The following is a 17,030-nucleotide window of genomic DNA, read 5'->3' as shown; positions in this document are numbered from 1 at the left end:
AAGTGAATGAATTTGACAGGTATTTAGGAAGTAGAGTGGTAGTTATTAGGGACTGGCTGGAGAATAAGGGAGATTTCAGTTACTGGGTTGGTAATTGCCTTTGCATTTGTCACAGGTAGAAAATGCAACAGAATTTCACGGGAATCTGTTGAGTTGGGGTGACTGTGGGCCATGGAAGTCATTGAGATCAGGAAGTAACTAGATCAGTAACTCTTAAGAGGAAGGACTAGATAGATTTTACAGAACTTATAAATTCCAGAGATCTTTGAAGCCGTAGTAATGGATGTGATTGCTGAAGAAGAAAAGTATATAAAATGAAAGAACAAACTAGGACAGAAACTTGAGGATCCTCAGTATTTAGGAACCCACAGGAGAAACTGATTAGCTAGGAAGTTGGAAATAAACAGGAGTATGTGGATACCACAGAGCCAAGGCAAGAGAGTGTTCCAAGTAGATAAAAGGTCAGTGGTATTAAATTAAAAATAATAGAACTAAATAATCTCCAGTACAGTTTTTTTTAATGTTTAATTACTGTCACATAGGTCCTTTTTAAAACTTCTAAAAATCTAAGGTATAGTCTTTAGTGTTCCGTTTGATGAGTTTTGGCAGTTGTATCCACCCAGATGATCATCACTCAAAAATCCCCCAACTTTTAACCATAGTTTGATTTTTACCACTGTAGATTAATTTTGCCTGTTTTTGGAAGTTATATTATGGAATTATACAGTATTTTTTTAAGATTTTATTTATTTATTCATGAGAATACACAGAGAGGAGAGAGAGAAGCAGAGACACAGGCAGAGGGAGAAGTAAGTTCCATGCAGGGAGCCTGATGTGGGACTCGATCCTGGGTCTCCAGGATCACACCCAGGGCTGAAGGCGGCGCTAAACCACTGAGCCACCAGGGCTGCCCCAGTATGTATTGTTTTGTACATGGTTTGTTTCCCCCAACATAATTTTGAACTCCATCACTGTTATCATGTGTATAGTTCTTGTTCCTTTCTATTAAGTAATATTGCATTGTATAAATTTATCACATCTTTATCCATTCTTTTTTAAGATTTTTTAAAAATTTATTCATGAGAGACAGAGAGAGAGAGAGAGAAAGAGAGAGGCAGAGACAAAGGCAGAGGGAGAAGCAGGCTCCATGCATGGAGCCCCATGTGGAACTCCATCTGGGGTCTCCAGGATCATGCTCTGGGCTGAAGGCAGTGCTAAACCGCTGAGCCACCCGGGTTGCCCATATCTATTCTTTAATTAGTGGATGCTTAAGTTCTTTTCAGTTTGGAATACTATGACTAAAACTACTATGGACAATTCTTGTACAAGTCTTTTTGCGGATATATATTTTCATTGGGTAAATAAATACCTAGGTATGGCCATTGAACTTTATGTTAAATTGGAGATTAATAATGACCAGCCAGTGCAGCTTCCATAGAGTTAGGGGCAGAAACCAGATAGATGGGAGTGGGAAATCAGGAAGTATTATTAGTAACAACTGTTAAGGAAGTCTAGCTAAAATAATCTAGTCTAAATAAGTAGCTAAGTCAAAGGTGAGATTTTGTTTATTTGATTTTATTTTTGTGTTTTTAAAATTCTTGATGGGAAGAAACTAGTGGAAGGGGGGGTTATTTGCAGAAGAGGTCCCTGAGGTCCCCAAGGAGGAAAGACAAATGAAATGCAGGTTGGAGGGATTAGTCTTTCTATGTAGGAAGGTTAATCTGGTAGGAGAGAAGGAAGAAATGTGTGGAAATGCAGTCAAGTGATAGGTTTATTGGCAAAGAATTCCTCTCTGATGACTTCTGTATTTTCTGTGAAGTTGGTAGATGATCAGTTTGGTGAAAATGAGGTGGTGGAGTTAAGGAGTAGGGAGAGCAGGAAAGGAAGTGGGGGTCGATGGGTTTGAGGCAAATGGAAAATATTTTAGGAGGGCCTGGCCAGCTCAGTTGGTAGAGCATGTGACTCTTTTTTTTTTTTTTTTTTTTTTTTTTGAGCATGTGACTCTTGATCTTGGGGCTATGAGTTCAAGCCTCACGTTGAGGTAAGAGATTTCTTAAAAATGAAAAATATTAAGAAAAAATATTTTAAGCAGTTATGAAGAAACAAACATAAGTGTGCTGGACAGCTTTGAGGGTTCAGAGGAGAGTGGAAGAGCTCAGGAGCTTTTCTGGTCCTGAAGAACTGTTCCATTTATTTTTCTTTCCGTTTTCATTTTTTTGTTGTTGTTTGTTTGTTTGTTTGGGTTTTTTTTTTTTTTTAGATTTTAGGGCTTGAACTCACAACCTTGAGATCAAGACCAGAGCTGAAATAAAAAATCGGACACTTAACTGACTGAGCCACTCCGGCACCCCGACTTTATGTTTTTGTTTTCTTTTTTCTTTTTAAACATTTTATTTATTTATTCATGAGAGACACAGGGAGAGAGAGGCAGAGGCACAGGCAGAGGGAGAAACAGATTCCGTGCAGGGAGCCCGATGTGGGACTCAATCCCAGGACTCCAGGATCACACCCTGGGCCGAAGGCAGACACTAAACCAATGAGCCACCCAGGGATCCCCTGTTTTTTTTTTTTTTTTTTTTTTTTAAGAGATGGGGAAAAAGAGAGAAGAGGGGCAGAGGGAGAGGGAGAAGAAGAGAGAGAATCTTAAGCAGGCTCTACACCTAACATGGAGCCCAGCATAAATAAAGCTTGATCTCACAATCCTGAGATCATGACCTGAGCCAAAATCAAGAATTGGATGCTTAACTGCCACCCAGGTGTCCCCGACTTTATGCCTTTTTAATGGAACAGTGTGAAAAGTGGCTTTTGAATGTGCCAGAGTTTTTCTTTCTCCTGCTGCTTCTATTCCTGAAACTCCCTGGTCTCAGTGAAAGCAAACCAGGGCATCCTTAGCAACCTGCTGTCTGCAGGTAGGCCGTTATAAAGGCATGTTGTTAGTGGCTACTCTATTGAGGTTTGAGAGAAGATTTTTTTAAGTTCTTTTTTTTTTTTTAATTTTTTTTTTTTTATGATAGTCACAGAGAGAGAGAGAGAAAGGCAGAGACACAGGCAGAGGGAGAAGCAGGCTCCATGCACCGGGAGCCCGACGTGGGATTCAATCCCGGGTCTCCAGGATCGCGCCCTGGGCCAAAGGCAGGCGCTAAACCGCTGCGCCACCCAGGGATCCCTTTTTTTTTTTTTTTAAGGATTTTATTCATGAGAGACACAGAGAGAGAGAGGCAGAGACACAGGTAGAGGGAGAGGCAGGCTCCATGCAGGGTGCCCGATACAGAACTTGATCCCGGGTCTCCAGGATCAGGCCCTGGGCTGAAGGCAGCACTAAACTGCTGAGCCACTTGGGCTGCCCTAAAGTTCTTTTTTATATCAATGGCTCACTTAATATTAAACCATCACCAAAATTCCTGATGACTAGACCTAGATGTTCATTTCTAAATTCTTGTCTCTGCTCTCATTTCTTTTTCTCACAAGTATTTTATTCCCTGCGGGGAGCCTGATCTGGGACTTAATCCCAGGACCCCGGAATCACGCCCTGAGCCAAAGGCAGATGCTCAACTGCTGAGCCACCCAGGCATCCCTCTTCGGAGGTCTTAATAGCAGAATACTAATGTTACTTTGAGCCTTCTCTATTATCCCTTAGGGACAGCAAGAAGTGTTGAAGGTTCAGTCTGCTCTTTGAGCAGTTGTAGATCAAGGGTTGAATCTTTCAGGACTCCCTGAAAAGTCAGCCCTTAATTGACTTGTATCACTGATACTTTGCTATGAGCCTAAACTACAGTTCCTGGCTTTATTCCAAAGAGGATACAGTTTATAGTGTTTCTAAAACAAAAATCAAGTAGTCATAAATATCATTGCAAATTACTACTATCTGTACATGGTTCTTTTAAATATTGACACTAAAATCAGATCTTTAGACATGAAAAGTCCTCAAGAGATCCTCTGGTCCAATTCCTTGGCTCAAGGTAGCTAAGCTATCCCAGCTCCTGTTTGAGGCACCTCAAGGTGGTGATTGGTAAAAGAGCCATTCATTCAACCATTTATTCAGCTCCTATGGTGTGTCTACTAGGGTAAAGTACCTTTTAGACATGTGAGTCAGCAGTGAGCAAGCAGATGAAGATCCCAGTGCATTCTAGTGGAGGGGAAAATAGAGAAGAAACAAACTAAATAAGGGCACCTGTGTGACTCAGTTAAGCATCAGCTCTTGATTTTGGCTCAGGTCATGATCTCAGGGTTGTTAGATCAAGCCCTATATTGGCCTCCTCGCCGGGTGTGGAACCTGTTTAAGATCCTCTCTCTTCTCCCTCTGCCCTTCCCTGCCCCTCCTCCCCTCCCTCTAAAACAAAAACTAAGCAAATACATACAATATATTAAATAATAAGTGCTATGCATAAATGTAATAAAGGAGGGAAGAGGGATAGGGTATATCACGGTTGAGAGGTAGGAGGTGCAGTTTGAAATGAGGTGAACAAGGAAGGTCTCATTGGGGTACCATTAAACAACAACTTGAAGAAAATGGGAATAACAATGAAGATACTGCAAAGCATGTTTCAGGCAGAAGGAACATTAGATGTAAAGGTCCTGCGGCAACATTACCCAGTGTGTTTGAGCAAAAGGAGAGACACCAATATGGCTGAAATGAAATGAGTGAGATGGAGAATAGTAGGAAGTGAGGGTCAAGATCATCAGCCTCATAGGTCAGGGTAAGGACTTTTGGCTTTACGCTGATAAGTTATCAGAAGGTTTTGAGCAGAAAAGGGACACGATCTAACTTTCCTTTCTAGAGGGAACTCTACTGTGTTGAGAGGAGACTGTGGAGAGGTCCCAGTGGAAGCAAGGAGACCAGTTAGGATACTGTTGCGGTCATGTGGGCAAGAGGTGGTAGTGGCTTGAGTCAGGGCAGTAATGGCGAAGTGAGAAGCAGCCTGATTCAGGATAGCTATCTGAAGATTGAATCAACAGGATTGTGGAATCTTTGTTAATCCCAGAGAACTCTAATTATGGAAACTTTAGACGTGGGACAAAACCAATAGGCGAGAGTTGTCAGTGTGCTTAAGAGTTTACTGGTGAATTATGAAAAGCGTGCTTTGGACTTTGGGTTAATACTCTTACCCTGCGTATTAAATGAACTTTCAGCTTATTTCATACACTGTTTATTTCTGTAGCAAATTTATGTGGTTCATAAATTTTCTTTTTAGCTTTTATTTTATATGCATTGTCCTTTGTTCTCAAGTGCCTATACTTTTCTTTAAGGTTGAAAATGTTGTTAGCCCAAATAAATCGAGATTCTCAGGGAATGACAGAGTTTCCTGGAGGAGGAATGGAGGCTCAACATGTTACCCTGTGCCTGACAGAGGCAGTAACAGTGGCAGGTGAGTGGTTTTGTTTGAAGGGACCATGTGGGTTACCTTGCTGTGGACACTGGGTGCAGTAGGGCAGGAAAATATGTTTTGTAAATGCCAGAAATCCCATTTGAGTCTTAAGCAATCTGCCTTATGCCTAATTTTCATTTAAAAATTTTAATTTAAACAGCACATACATATGATAGTTACCTAAAGAAAATAACTATTTTTTTATAATAGATGGTGACAATTTAGAAAATATGGAAGGTGTAAGCTTGCAAGCAGTAACACTTGCAGATGGTTCTACCGCTTATATACAACACAATTCTAAAGGTATGTGCCACATATACAGCCCTTTGGTTAACACCAGAAATTCATAACCTCAGAGTTGGAGCACCTAGCAACTACATCCCTTCCCAACCCATCCTAAAGATGCTGTATTGCATATGGTAATTTTAAATAGTTTCAGGTTAACTTAAATTTGTTTCAATATTTGGAGACACCCTTTGGGATATTTGGAATATGCTCTGGGGTATCAAAAATTAGGGGGAAAGGGGGACTGTCCCCAACCTCTTTCTAGGAAGACCCTTCTTGCTTTTTTTACTTCCAAGCTATGATTTAATGTTTTTGCAAGACATGCATCAAAGTACAGATGTTTGGTGTTGCTTATATAACATTGTGAATCAGTGTTTACTTTGCTCAGTTCTCAAACTCCTTGTTTTTATGGGAACCTACTGAGCACATGTATATATAGTCAAGGGACTTCTAGCACCTAGGAATGACAATGACAACTGGCCTCATATACACTGCCATATCTGTCACTCTTCTCAGTTTCAGCTTCCCTATAGTCAGGGTCACCATTCCTAAGAGGCTCTGACAGATGAATAGATTCAGCTCACATAGCTTGCTGTGATGAGCCACTCTTCCTCTTGAACTTATTTAATTAAAAATTGGAGGGGAGGAAGAATGGCTGAGGGAGGATTTTCTGCTTTCTATAGGATCACTGGATGTGTTTTTGAATTGGCTCAGAACATTGAGGGAAGAATCAAGATGAACATGATCTTAAGTAGTGTATGTTTTTATAGTTGATACCATTTTGAAATTGTATAAAGTTTAAAATTTTTGCTTGTGCTAATTTTTTGGCTTAAATCTTTTGTTCCAGATGGAAAACTCATAGACGGCCAGGTCATTCAGTTGGAGGATGGTTCTGCTGCCTATGTTCAGCATGTACCTATACCTAAAAGTAGTAAGTATTTTATACTAACTGACCCTGCTGATTCTCCAACTTCAGTATTTGCTGCCTCCAGCTACCTCTTACTGTGTAGAGTTAGTTCAGGTCTCTAGACCTCCTTTTGAAAGGGAAGATCAGTAGGTGTCAGAGAATCTAAATAGACTGTTTAGACTTCATTGAGACTTTGTCTCAAAGATAATGGAAAAGAAGTTACTGGACTACACTCTAGCGATAAATGGACAACAGTTTTACATGAATATTTCTATCACTTGAGCTAACTCCTGCATGTCTCTCATTTTCTTCCTTTTTTTCCCATTCTTTCAGCTCTCCTTATTTCCACGTATGCATTCCTTTTTTTTTTTTTTTTAATTTTTTCCACGTATGCATTCCTAAAACAAGTATTCTAATATGTTTTTACTCAGCACTTACTTAGAGCAGCTTTACTAAAAATACTTTAATGTTCAAGGGCTCAAAAGCACGTGTAGGTTTTTAAAATGTGCTTAGTGGTTTATTGACTCTTATTGCTGAGTTATCAGAACATTAGAAAACATGAGATCTAAATGTAAGCATTGCTCTTGAGCAGGGGACAGTTTGCGTTTAGAGGATGGCCAAGCAGTGCAGCTAGAAGATGGAACTACGGCATTTATTCATCATACCTCTAAAGGTAAAATAACTTTGGAAATAGGAATAAGGGAGAAGTGGGGTGTAGGGAAAATGAGACCTGCCTATATTTGCTGAAATGTTGTCATGTAAAAGGGGATTTGTGCTTGTTCTCTGAAATATAAATTGGCACATTTGGGTAGAGGCTAAAGATAAACTTTCTGTTAATTTAAGCTGTCCGGTAACAGGTTGGAATAGCAAACACCTGGTCCCTGGTAGACTTCAAATAGAGGCTACTTTTCGAACATGAAATTAAACATTTAAAAGTCAAATTGTTGATTTCTTTTCCTCTTACATATACATATGTATATGTAATTTTTTAAGCTAGAACCTTTGCCTATTGTGTTATCCTTTAATATGAAATAAAAATTTTAAATTTATTTGAAGCAAATATGCCAAAAATGTTAATGCTTTTTAACTTCGAGTAAGGAGGACCATGGGTTTGAGGTGGAATGCATAGGAATAATGAGCATGCATATCTCTGCAGCCAGGCTATCTGGGTTCAAATCTAGGTCTGCTATCTTTTAGCTATGTGATCTCGTTCAAATTATTTAACCTCCCCGTGCTTCAGTTTCATCCTCTGTAAAACGAGTATCATAATAAATATCTACCTCATTGGGTAGTTGTGAGGACAAAATGTGCAAACATATGTATATAAAGCACAATATTTGTCACAGAGTAAAGGCTCAATAAATGTTAGCTACTATACCTTATAGAATATTTTATAGAATGACATAACATGTTTTAGAAAGATGTAAGTTGTGCAACCAAAGGGGGAAATTTTTTAAAATTTAGAATATGTAAATTTGTAAGTAAAGTTGGGAAAAAGTAAACTCTAAATTTGTCTCTTTAACAGTGGGACTTAATCACAGGTTCATTGTAATTGTCTAGATTTATTATTTCACAATGCTGTACATATAGAAGGGAAAAAAGCCCATGAATTTGGGAGTCATACTGACATGAGTGTAGATCCTGGTTCCTCTACATACTGATTTTGACTGTTAATTGTTAGTTTTCTAAATTTCCTGGTTCCTAAGGAAAGTGAGTTTATTTCCCCAAACCTTAATTTCTGTTTTGTAGGAGGAGGGTGGTAAATACACCCACCTCACAGAATCGTTGTGAGGATTCAATGAAATCACACAGTGTAAGGCACATAGACCAGTGCTCACAGAACTATTCAGTAAAAGTTCATTCCCTTCTTCCTTTAAATAAGTAACTCTATCAGACTACCTTTAATTTAATGCCATTCTCTTCCACTCCCCCAGATAGTTATGACCAGAGCGCATTACAGGCAGTTCAGCTGGAAGACGGCACCACAGCATACATCCACCATGCAGTACAAGTCCCGCAGTCTGATACCATCTTGGCAATTCAGGCTGATGGGACAGTGGCAGGTCTGCACACTGGGGATGCCACGATTGACCCTGACACCATCAGTGCTTTGGAACAGTATGCAGCAAAGGTACAGCATTTTACAATTTCAAGAATGTCCCCAATACAGCTTATTTTTCATTAAAGTAAAACAAGAAAGTATACTTTATCCAATAAGAAACTAGCAATTTAAAGTCAAAATCAGACAGCCTTAAGGAGATCAGTATTTATCTTAAAAGGAGTGAAGTATAGAAAGAACCATTTGAATAAAGATAACAGGAATGGAAAAGAGCTCATAGAAGAGAAATGATGGCAGATAAGTCATAAGAAGATATATCCAAGGATGAGTGCCCTCAAAGAAATAATAAAGTATAGATGGATCAGTTTACAAATTAAGAAGCAGAAATTAGAGATTAGAGAAAAAGTGAAGGAAAGTCTCAATTAAGTTTTATATCAAAAGGGCTGGGTTTTTCCCCTGTACTGAACATATATCTTTCATATAATTTTTTTTAAAAGATTTTATTTGTTTATTCATAGAGACACACAGAGAGAGAGAGAGAGAGACAGAGACACAGACAGAGAGAGACATAAGCAGGCTCCATGCAGGGAACCTGATGCGGGACTCGATCCCAGGTCTCCAGGACCATGCCCCAGGCTGCAGGCGGCGCTAAACCGCTGCCATGGGGGCTGCCCTCTTTCATATAATTTTTAAAAATTTCTGTTCCTCACTTTTTATAGTAGAAAATTTCAAACAAACACAAAAATAAATGATAATGAATCCCTGTGTACTTAACACCTAAACAAATGTCAAAATGTAAAACTTTTTTAAGCTTTATTTTATTCCTCTAGGTATCCATTGATGGAAGTGAAAGTGTAACAGGTACTGGAATGATAGAAAATGAGCAAGAGAAAAAAATGCAGGTATGTAAAGCTACTTTTTTACATAAGAATCCCTTTCTCTTAACATTTCAAGGCCCTTCAATGAATGAAAGCAGCAATACTACCTCTGTAGGAAAATCTCTTCAGAGAAAGAGTATACATATTAGGCAGTAGCTTTCTCGAACTACCTCTGGCCTCAGGATTCATTATAGATGCAAAGTGGCATTAGAGAAATAAAAATATCCAAGAAATCCAAATGAAGTTTGTGTTCTGGAATCCTAGGCATTTTTGGAGACTAGATGATCTTCTGACTGCCTCCACCCATGGCAGTCTGTGGATCCTTTCTCAGGGGCCCCACTATTACTTATACTATTATTATAAACTCACCCTCGCTACTTTCCTCTTTATGTCTATTTGTTTCTTCTGTTTCCATGTGATTCCCTACATACTTTCCTTTTCAACTTCTGTAGAGAAGGTCCAGCCGGCTAATCATCATTGTTCCTACTGGGCAAAGTTGTCTATGCTTTTTGTACCACAGTGCTTCCTGGGCTGCACATGGCCACAGGCTGGCTGTCCTTGATCCAGATGCTCACTCTGGGTCTGGTCATTGGCCAAACAACAACCCAAACAACAACCCAAAGCAGCAGTGCCTCTAAAAAGTTTTATAGTAAGTGCAAAGTAGTCGCAGATGCTTTCTGGGAGATATACAAATCAAAAATCCGAAACTTGCATAATTTAAGATTCTGTTTTGAATTACGTGTTTTTATAGAGGGTGTGTGTTTAGGAGTTATATAATCATTGTAACATATTCTTGCTTTAATGCTGCTCTTTATTTTCTCAGCAGTTATCTCTAATAGTTTGCTGATTGCTCCCTCGTAGCAGTTGTTCTCATTCTTTGAGAGTTTTTATCATATCTCACTCCTATTCTAAAATTATTGCTTCAGGGCCACAATTTTAACTTGAGCATTAGCATCACCACTTAATAAAACGGAGTAATAGTATTAGGGGTTATCAAGATTTTACATTTGTAATAATAGTAAATGAGAAAATAACAGGAATCACTGAAATCATTGGTAGAAATTTGATACTTCTGAATATTGCTGAATAGCTGGTATTTCTGTTTACTCTCTGAAGTAGTATCACGAAGTGGCAGTAGTATAAACACAGTTTGCAATTCACCAAGCCCATCACCTTTGAAACTATGTGATTCTTGGCAAAATTTTCAAGTCTGTGAATTCATAAAATGAGAAATATTTCTTTGTACCGCAGTATGTCAAATCCACCTAGTCAAGCTCTACTAAAATGCAAATGTAGTATAAATGTATTCAAGAGATGTAGGTCAGTGCCTTGGAGTCTGTCTCTTATTAGTGACTAACAATTAAGTTTTTAAATAACGGAATATTTTTAAAAAGAAACAGTTGTGGCTACACTTGTAATAAACTAATATGGAATGGATCTTAACAAAAAATGAGTGAATTTAGCACTGGGCTGTATAATGTTATAATATACTATTATCATACAAGTCTGTATAATAAAATCAATAATTAATTTCTAAACCCAGAAACATAACTAGGAATTTAGTACTGCTAAAGCAAAATGTCATAAAAAGCCCTATTACTGCAGATGTATAACCATTTGATGTTGGTGCCAATAGACAAAGAAACAGAAGGAAGTTGAATAGGATTTTTATTGTAACTGTAGCTTTTTTCTCCTTTGCCTTTTGTACCTCTCTTTTATAGGCTAGATCTCCACTATCCTATATGGTAGCCACATGTGGCTATTGAGCATTTGAAATGTGGCCACTCAGAATTGGGATGTGCAGTGAGCATAAAATACATATAGGTTTTTGAAGACTTAGTATGAAAAAAAGAATGTAAGATATCTCAATAATTTCTCCTATTGATTACATGTTGAAATGATAATATTTTGAATATATTGGGATGCCTGGGGGCTCAGCAGTTGAGCCTCTGCCTCTGGCTCAGGGCATGATCCCAGAGTCGCAGGATCGAGTCCCGCCTTGGGGTCCCTGTGGGGAGCCTGCTTTTCCTTCTGCCTATGTGTCTTGCCTCTCTCTCTGTCTCTCGTGAATAAAATAAATCTTAAAAAATATTTGGGGGGGGGAACCCTGGGTGGCGCAGCGGTTTGGCGCCTGCCTTTGGCCCAGGGCGCGATCCTGGAGACCCGGGATCGAATCCCACATCAGGCTCCCGGTGCATGGAGCCTGCTTCTCCCTCTGCCTGTGTCTCTGCCTCTCTCTCTCTCTCTCTATCATAAATTAAAAAAAAAAAAAAAAATATTTGGGGGGGATATATGAGGTTAAATAAAAGAATTACTAAAATTAATTTCACCTGTTTCTTTTTACTTTATAATGTGGCTACTAGAACATTTTTTTCAAGTACACTCCAGGCCCAGTGTGGAGCCCAGTGCGGGGCTTGAACTCACAATTCTGAGATCAAGACCTGAGCTGAGATTGAGAGTAGGATGCTTAACCAACTGAGCCATGCAAGTGACCCTAGAACATTTTTTTTTTAAGATTTTATTTATTTATTCATGAGAGACACACACAGAGAGAAAGAGAGAGAGAGAGAGAGAGAAGGAGGCAGAGACACAGGCAGAGAGAGAAGCAGTCTCCATGCAGGGAGCCTGATGTGGGACTTGATCCTGGGTCTCCAGGATCACGCCCTGGGCCAAAGGTGGCGCTAAACTGGTAAGCCACCAGGGTTGCCCGACCCTAGAACATTCTTTTTTTTTTTTTTTTTTTTTTACATTCTTAATTATATACATGGCTTGCCCCTGTGACTCTTATTTCTCTTCATTAGTGCTGGACCAGAAGTTCATGAATCCTCCATCCTTTCATACAATTTAGTACCATAGTTGAGGTTGAGAGCCTAGTAGTACATAATACTAAAGGCCAAAATATCCCAAAGGAACCACTGTAAATAAGCAGCACCTGTATCCAGTTGGCTTGTCTCTTGATACTCCTCTTCTGCCAGAATGCTTAAGAAGTTGTAACTCTGTGCCTGGCTGAACTTTAAAATAGATCTTTAGCTAATGTATTAATTTTTTGTTAATGGTCTTGTTTCAAACCTCTAGATTTTTTTTTTTCATTTGATGCGTATAGTTTGGAACTTTTCTTTCATCTACAACATGAACATACTAATTGTGCTGTGTTGAGTTGATCTCTTATAAGAAACTAAATTTAAAAAAATAATAAAATAAATTAAAAAAATAAACTAAACAAACAAACAAACAAAAAGAAACTAAATTTCATAACACAAGAAAGACCTAGGGTATCTAAAGCAGCTGTGCTCATGGGGAGACAGTTTTGGTTGTCACAATTGGGAGACTATTACTGGCATGTAGTGGGTAGATATCCTGCAAGGCACAGAGCAGCCCCCACAACAAAGAATTATCCTGTTCAAAATATCAGTAGTGCCGAATTTGAAAACCCTGATCTTGCCTCTGTGTTCATTTGTGAGAACTGTAAGGTGGATGGAGTGTGTATTTGCAGGAGACTCTGACTGCTGTCGTTGCTCTCATGCTATACTATCCTTATTTAAGCAGAAAACAGCATGGTGTTGAAGTAGCACAAATGCATAATAAAAAATCCATGTATAGAATCTCTACTCTGCCATGTAGTAGCTGTGTGACTGAGCAAATTACTTGATGTCTCTGGATCTGAGATTTCTTATCTGCTCAATGAGAATAACAGTAATCTTGCCTTACCCATATCGTGAGGTTATGAAAACCAAATTAGATTTTCACTTGATTTATATTTTAGGTAATACAAAGAACATAATTTGTAACTATGTAAGTATTATACAACATTATTCATGCTGTAAATGTTCTCTTAGAATACTTTTTTCCATGGTTGCCATTAGTTCGTTTTAACTTCATTTGAAACTAATTTTGTTTACATTGGAGATCAGAGTTCTTTGCTTGGTACTTTTATTCAGAACTCTTAATAGGCGGGGGCCCCTGGGTGGCTCAGTGATGGAGTGTCTGCCTTTGGCTCAGATTGTGTTCCAGAGTCCTGGGATCAAGTCCCCCATCAGGCTCCCAGCAAGGAGCCTACTTCTCCCTCTATCTATGTCTCTGCCTCTCTCTGTGTCTCTCATAAATAAATACATAAAATCTTAAAAAAAAAAAAAACAAAACTCTAATAGTTGGAAAACACAGAAAGCCAGTCAAACCAGCTTAGGAAAAAAGAGATATATTGTAAGGATGCAGCAGAGTTTATAAGAAGCCAAGAACAGAAACTGCTGGACAGCCAGGCCTCACAGGAACCAGAATTGCAAGAAATCAGGACTGGAGGTTAATCTCTCACTCCTTTTTCTTCCTCCTCCCCTCTTTTGTGCTTCTCCGCTCTCCTCTCTGCAGACAGCTTCCTCTTTGTCTTCATTGAATTTGCATATAGCTCATCACAGCTTTCTAAAGGCTTACCACCCACAGCCAACTCAAGATTTTCCTTTATTTCTTGGGTCAAATTCCAGAGAAGGAAAGTTTGTGGACTTTGCTTGATTTTTAAACTCAGCCACGTAAGGCATAGATTACTGGCCAGCCTTATATATGCCATCTTATCAGGGTCTATGGTTGGTGAGGCAGATTCTTCCAGAACATGAGTTGGATGATTACCCTCAAACTTGTCTGTATATATAGGCAGTTTGAATGTGGATCGTATTTCGTGTGTATTTTCTTTTTCTTTTTTTTTTAAGATTTTATTTATTTATTTATTTATGACAGACACAGAGAGAGAGAGAGGCAGAGACACAGGCAGAGGGAGAAGCAGGCTCCATGCAGGGAGTCCCATGTGGGACTTGATCCTGGGTCTCCAGGATCACACCCCGGGCTGAAGGCAGCACTAAACCACTGGACCACTGGGGATGCCCTCATGTGTATTTTCTATATTTTTATCTAGCTATGTGGTCTTGAGCAAACAAACCTTGCTTTTCTAAGCCTCTTCATCTTTAAAACAAAGGTATTAAAAAAAAAAGGTATTTGATCAGTGGTTATTAATCAGGGACAAACATGAGATTGAGCTACAGAGCTTTTTGAAAAATAACCCATGACTAGGGCACCTGCGTGTCTCAGTCAATTAAGCTTCCAAGTCTTGGTTTTGGCTCAGCTCATGATCTCAGGGTCATGGGATCTAGCCCTTCATTGGGCTCTACACTCAGTGGGGAGTCTGTTTCACTATTCTCTCTCCCTCTGTCCCTCCCCTGTTCACACTTTCTCTCTTTCTCTCAAATAAATGAGTAAATCTTAAAACAAAAACCCATAACTAAGGTCAGTTTCCAGGGATTTGATCAGTAAGTCTGAGATCAAACCCATGATTTTTTCAAAAAATATTTTTAGTTTTTTTTTTTAATTCAAAGAAACAATGAAAAGGCCCCAAATGACCAATTATCTTACTATATAGATAGCTACTGCATACTTTTTTTAAAAAGATAATCATGTTTACTTTTAGAAAATCCATTTGCCTTCTCTTCAGTTTCTTTCATCAGTGTTTTGTAATTTTCAGAGCACAGGTCTTTCACCTCCTTGGTAAAGTTTATTCCTCGGTATTTTATTCTTTTTGGTACAATTATAATGTACCTGTTTTCTTATTTCTCTTTCTGCTATTCCATTATTAGTGTACAGAAACACAATAAATTTCTGCGTATTAATTTTGTGCCCTGCTACTTTATTGAATTCACTTACTCTGGTAGTTTTTTGGTGGAATATTTAGGGTTTTTTATGTATAGTATCATGTCATCTGCAAGTAGTAATAGTTTAACTTCTTCTAATAATTTTTTTGTAAAGATTTTATTTATTTATTCATGAGCGACACAGAGAGAGATAGGCAGAGGGAGAAGCAGGCTCCATGCAGGGAGTGTGACGTGGGACTCGATCCCAGGTCTCCAGGATCAGGCCCCGGGCCGAAGGCGGTGCTAAACCACTGAGCCACCTGGGCTGCCCAACTTCTAATATGGATGCCTTTTATTTCTTTGCTCATTTGACTGCTGTGGTTGTACCACTTTCTTACACTGTATACAGAAATAAACTCAAAATGGATTAAAGAGCTAAATGTGAGACCTGAAGCCATAAAACTCATAGAGGAACAAAGGCAGTAATTTCTCTGACATTGCTACAATAACATTTTTTGTAGACATGTCTCCTAAGGCAAGGGAAACAAAAGCAAAAATAAATTGTTGGAACTACATTAATATAAAAAGCTTTTGCACAGCAAAGAAAACCATCAATGAAGCAAAACAACATACTGAATGGGAGAAGATATTTGCAAATGATATATCTAATAAGGGGTTAATATCCAAAATACTTAAAAAGCTTACACAACTCAACACCAGAAAAACAAATATTTGGATTAAAATAAGAAGGCCTGAAAGTACTAATTCGAAAAGATAGATGCACTCCTATTTTTATTACACCATTATATACAATAACCAAGATATGAAAGCAGCCCAAGTGTCTATTGATAGATGAATAAATAAATTGTGGTATATATGTGTGTGTGTGTGTGTGTGTGTGTGTGTGTGTGTGTATATATATATATATATATATATATATATATATATATATATATATTGGAATATTTTGTAGCCATAAGAAAATGAGATCTTGCCATTTGTGACAACTTGAATAGACCTGACGTGGGGGGGTTATGACAAGTCAAATAAGTCAGAGAAAGACACCATATGGTTTCACTTATATGTGGAATCTAAAAAACAAAACAAATAAATTAATAAAAAAACAGAATCAGATTTATAAATGCAGAGAACAAACTGATGATTGTCAGAGGAGAAAGGGTGTAGGGGATGGATAAGATAGGTGAAGGGGAGGGGGAGATATAAGCTTCCAATTATGAAATAAATTCATTGAGGGAATAAAAGGCACACAGCACAGGGAATATAGTCAGTGGTATTGTAATAGTATCACAGAGTGACAGGTGGAGGCTACACTATGGTGAGGGTAGCATAACACAGAGATGTTGACTCACCATGCTATATACCTAAAACTAATATAACATTGTGCATCAGTTATACTCATGTAAAAAATTAGATTAAAAAAACTTATCTAATTGTACACTTTAAAAAAATCCAAATGGTATAGACAGGTAAAAATAAAAAGTGAAGGACCACTACCCAGTAATAATTATTGTTAGAATATCTGTGGAGGTTTTTTGTTCATTTGGTTTTTTTTGTTTGTTTGTTTGTTTGTTTAAGTAGGCCCCTGCCCAATGTGAGACTCAAACTCATGATCCTGAGAGATCAAGAGTCGCATGCTCTATGACTGAGCCAGCCAGGTGCCCCTTTGTTTGTTTTTTAAATATCCTGGCAATTCTGATGTGTCCCATGGTTCCTTAAAGGTCACTCTGTTGCCAGACTTCTTTGATTAATTCCTTTCTTGAAAGAGAACATACTTTTGGGGCACCTGGGTGGCTCAGTTGGTTAAGCATCTGCCTTCAGCTCAGGTCATGATCCCAAGGCCCTGGGAGGGTTCCCTGCTTAGTGGGGAGTCTGCGTCTCTCTCTCTCTCTCTCAAATAAAATATTT

General features: G+C 38.5%; 1 protein-coding gene across 3 annotated transcripts in view; it reads left to right on the top strand.

Annotated features, from left to right (window-relative positions):
* Window positions 1–17,030, top strand: part of ZNF143 (zinc finger protein 143) — a 56,662-nt gene that overhangs the window by 10,379 nt on the left and 29,253 nt on the right. For 2 of the 3 annotated variants that reach the window (XM_041730684.1, XM_041730686.1), the window contains exons 2-7: window positions 5,248–5,366; window positions 5,577–5,669; window positions 6,499–6,582; window positions 7,148–7,231; window positions 8,493–8,689; window positions 9,448–9,519. In XM_041730684.1, the coding sequence (XP_041586618.1) occupies window positions 5,248–5,366; window positions 5,577–5,669; window positions 6,499–6,582; window positions 7,148–7,231; window positions 8,493–8,689; window positions 9,448–9,519 (649 nt within the window). The remainder of the gene's footprint in view (window positions 1–5,247; window positions 5,367–5,576; window positions 5,670–6,498; window positions 6,583–7,147; window positions 7,232–8,492; window positions 8,690–9,447; window positions 9,520–17,030) is intronic. The other variant, XM_041730685.1, reaches the window with a different exon arrangement.

Source organism: Vulpes lagopus, chromosome 15 (assembly GCF_018345385.1).
Source record: "Vulpes lagopus strain Blue_001 chromosome 15, ASM1834538v1, whole genome shotgun sequence".
NCBI lineage: Eukaryota > Metazoa > Chordata > Mammalia > Carnivora > Canidae > Vulpes > Vulpes lagopus.
The sequence above is the reverse complement of the archived record's forward strand: the minus strand, read 5'-3'. Positions and strand labels throughout refer to the sequence as shown.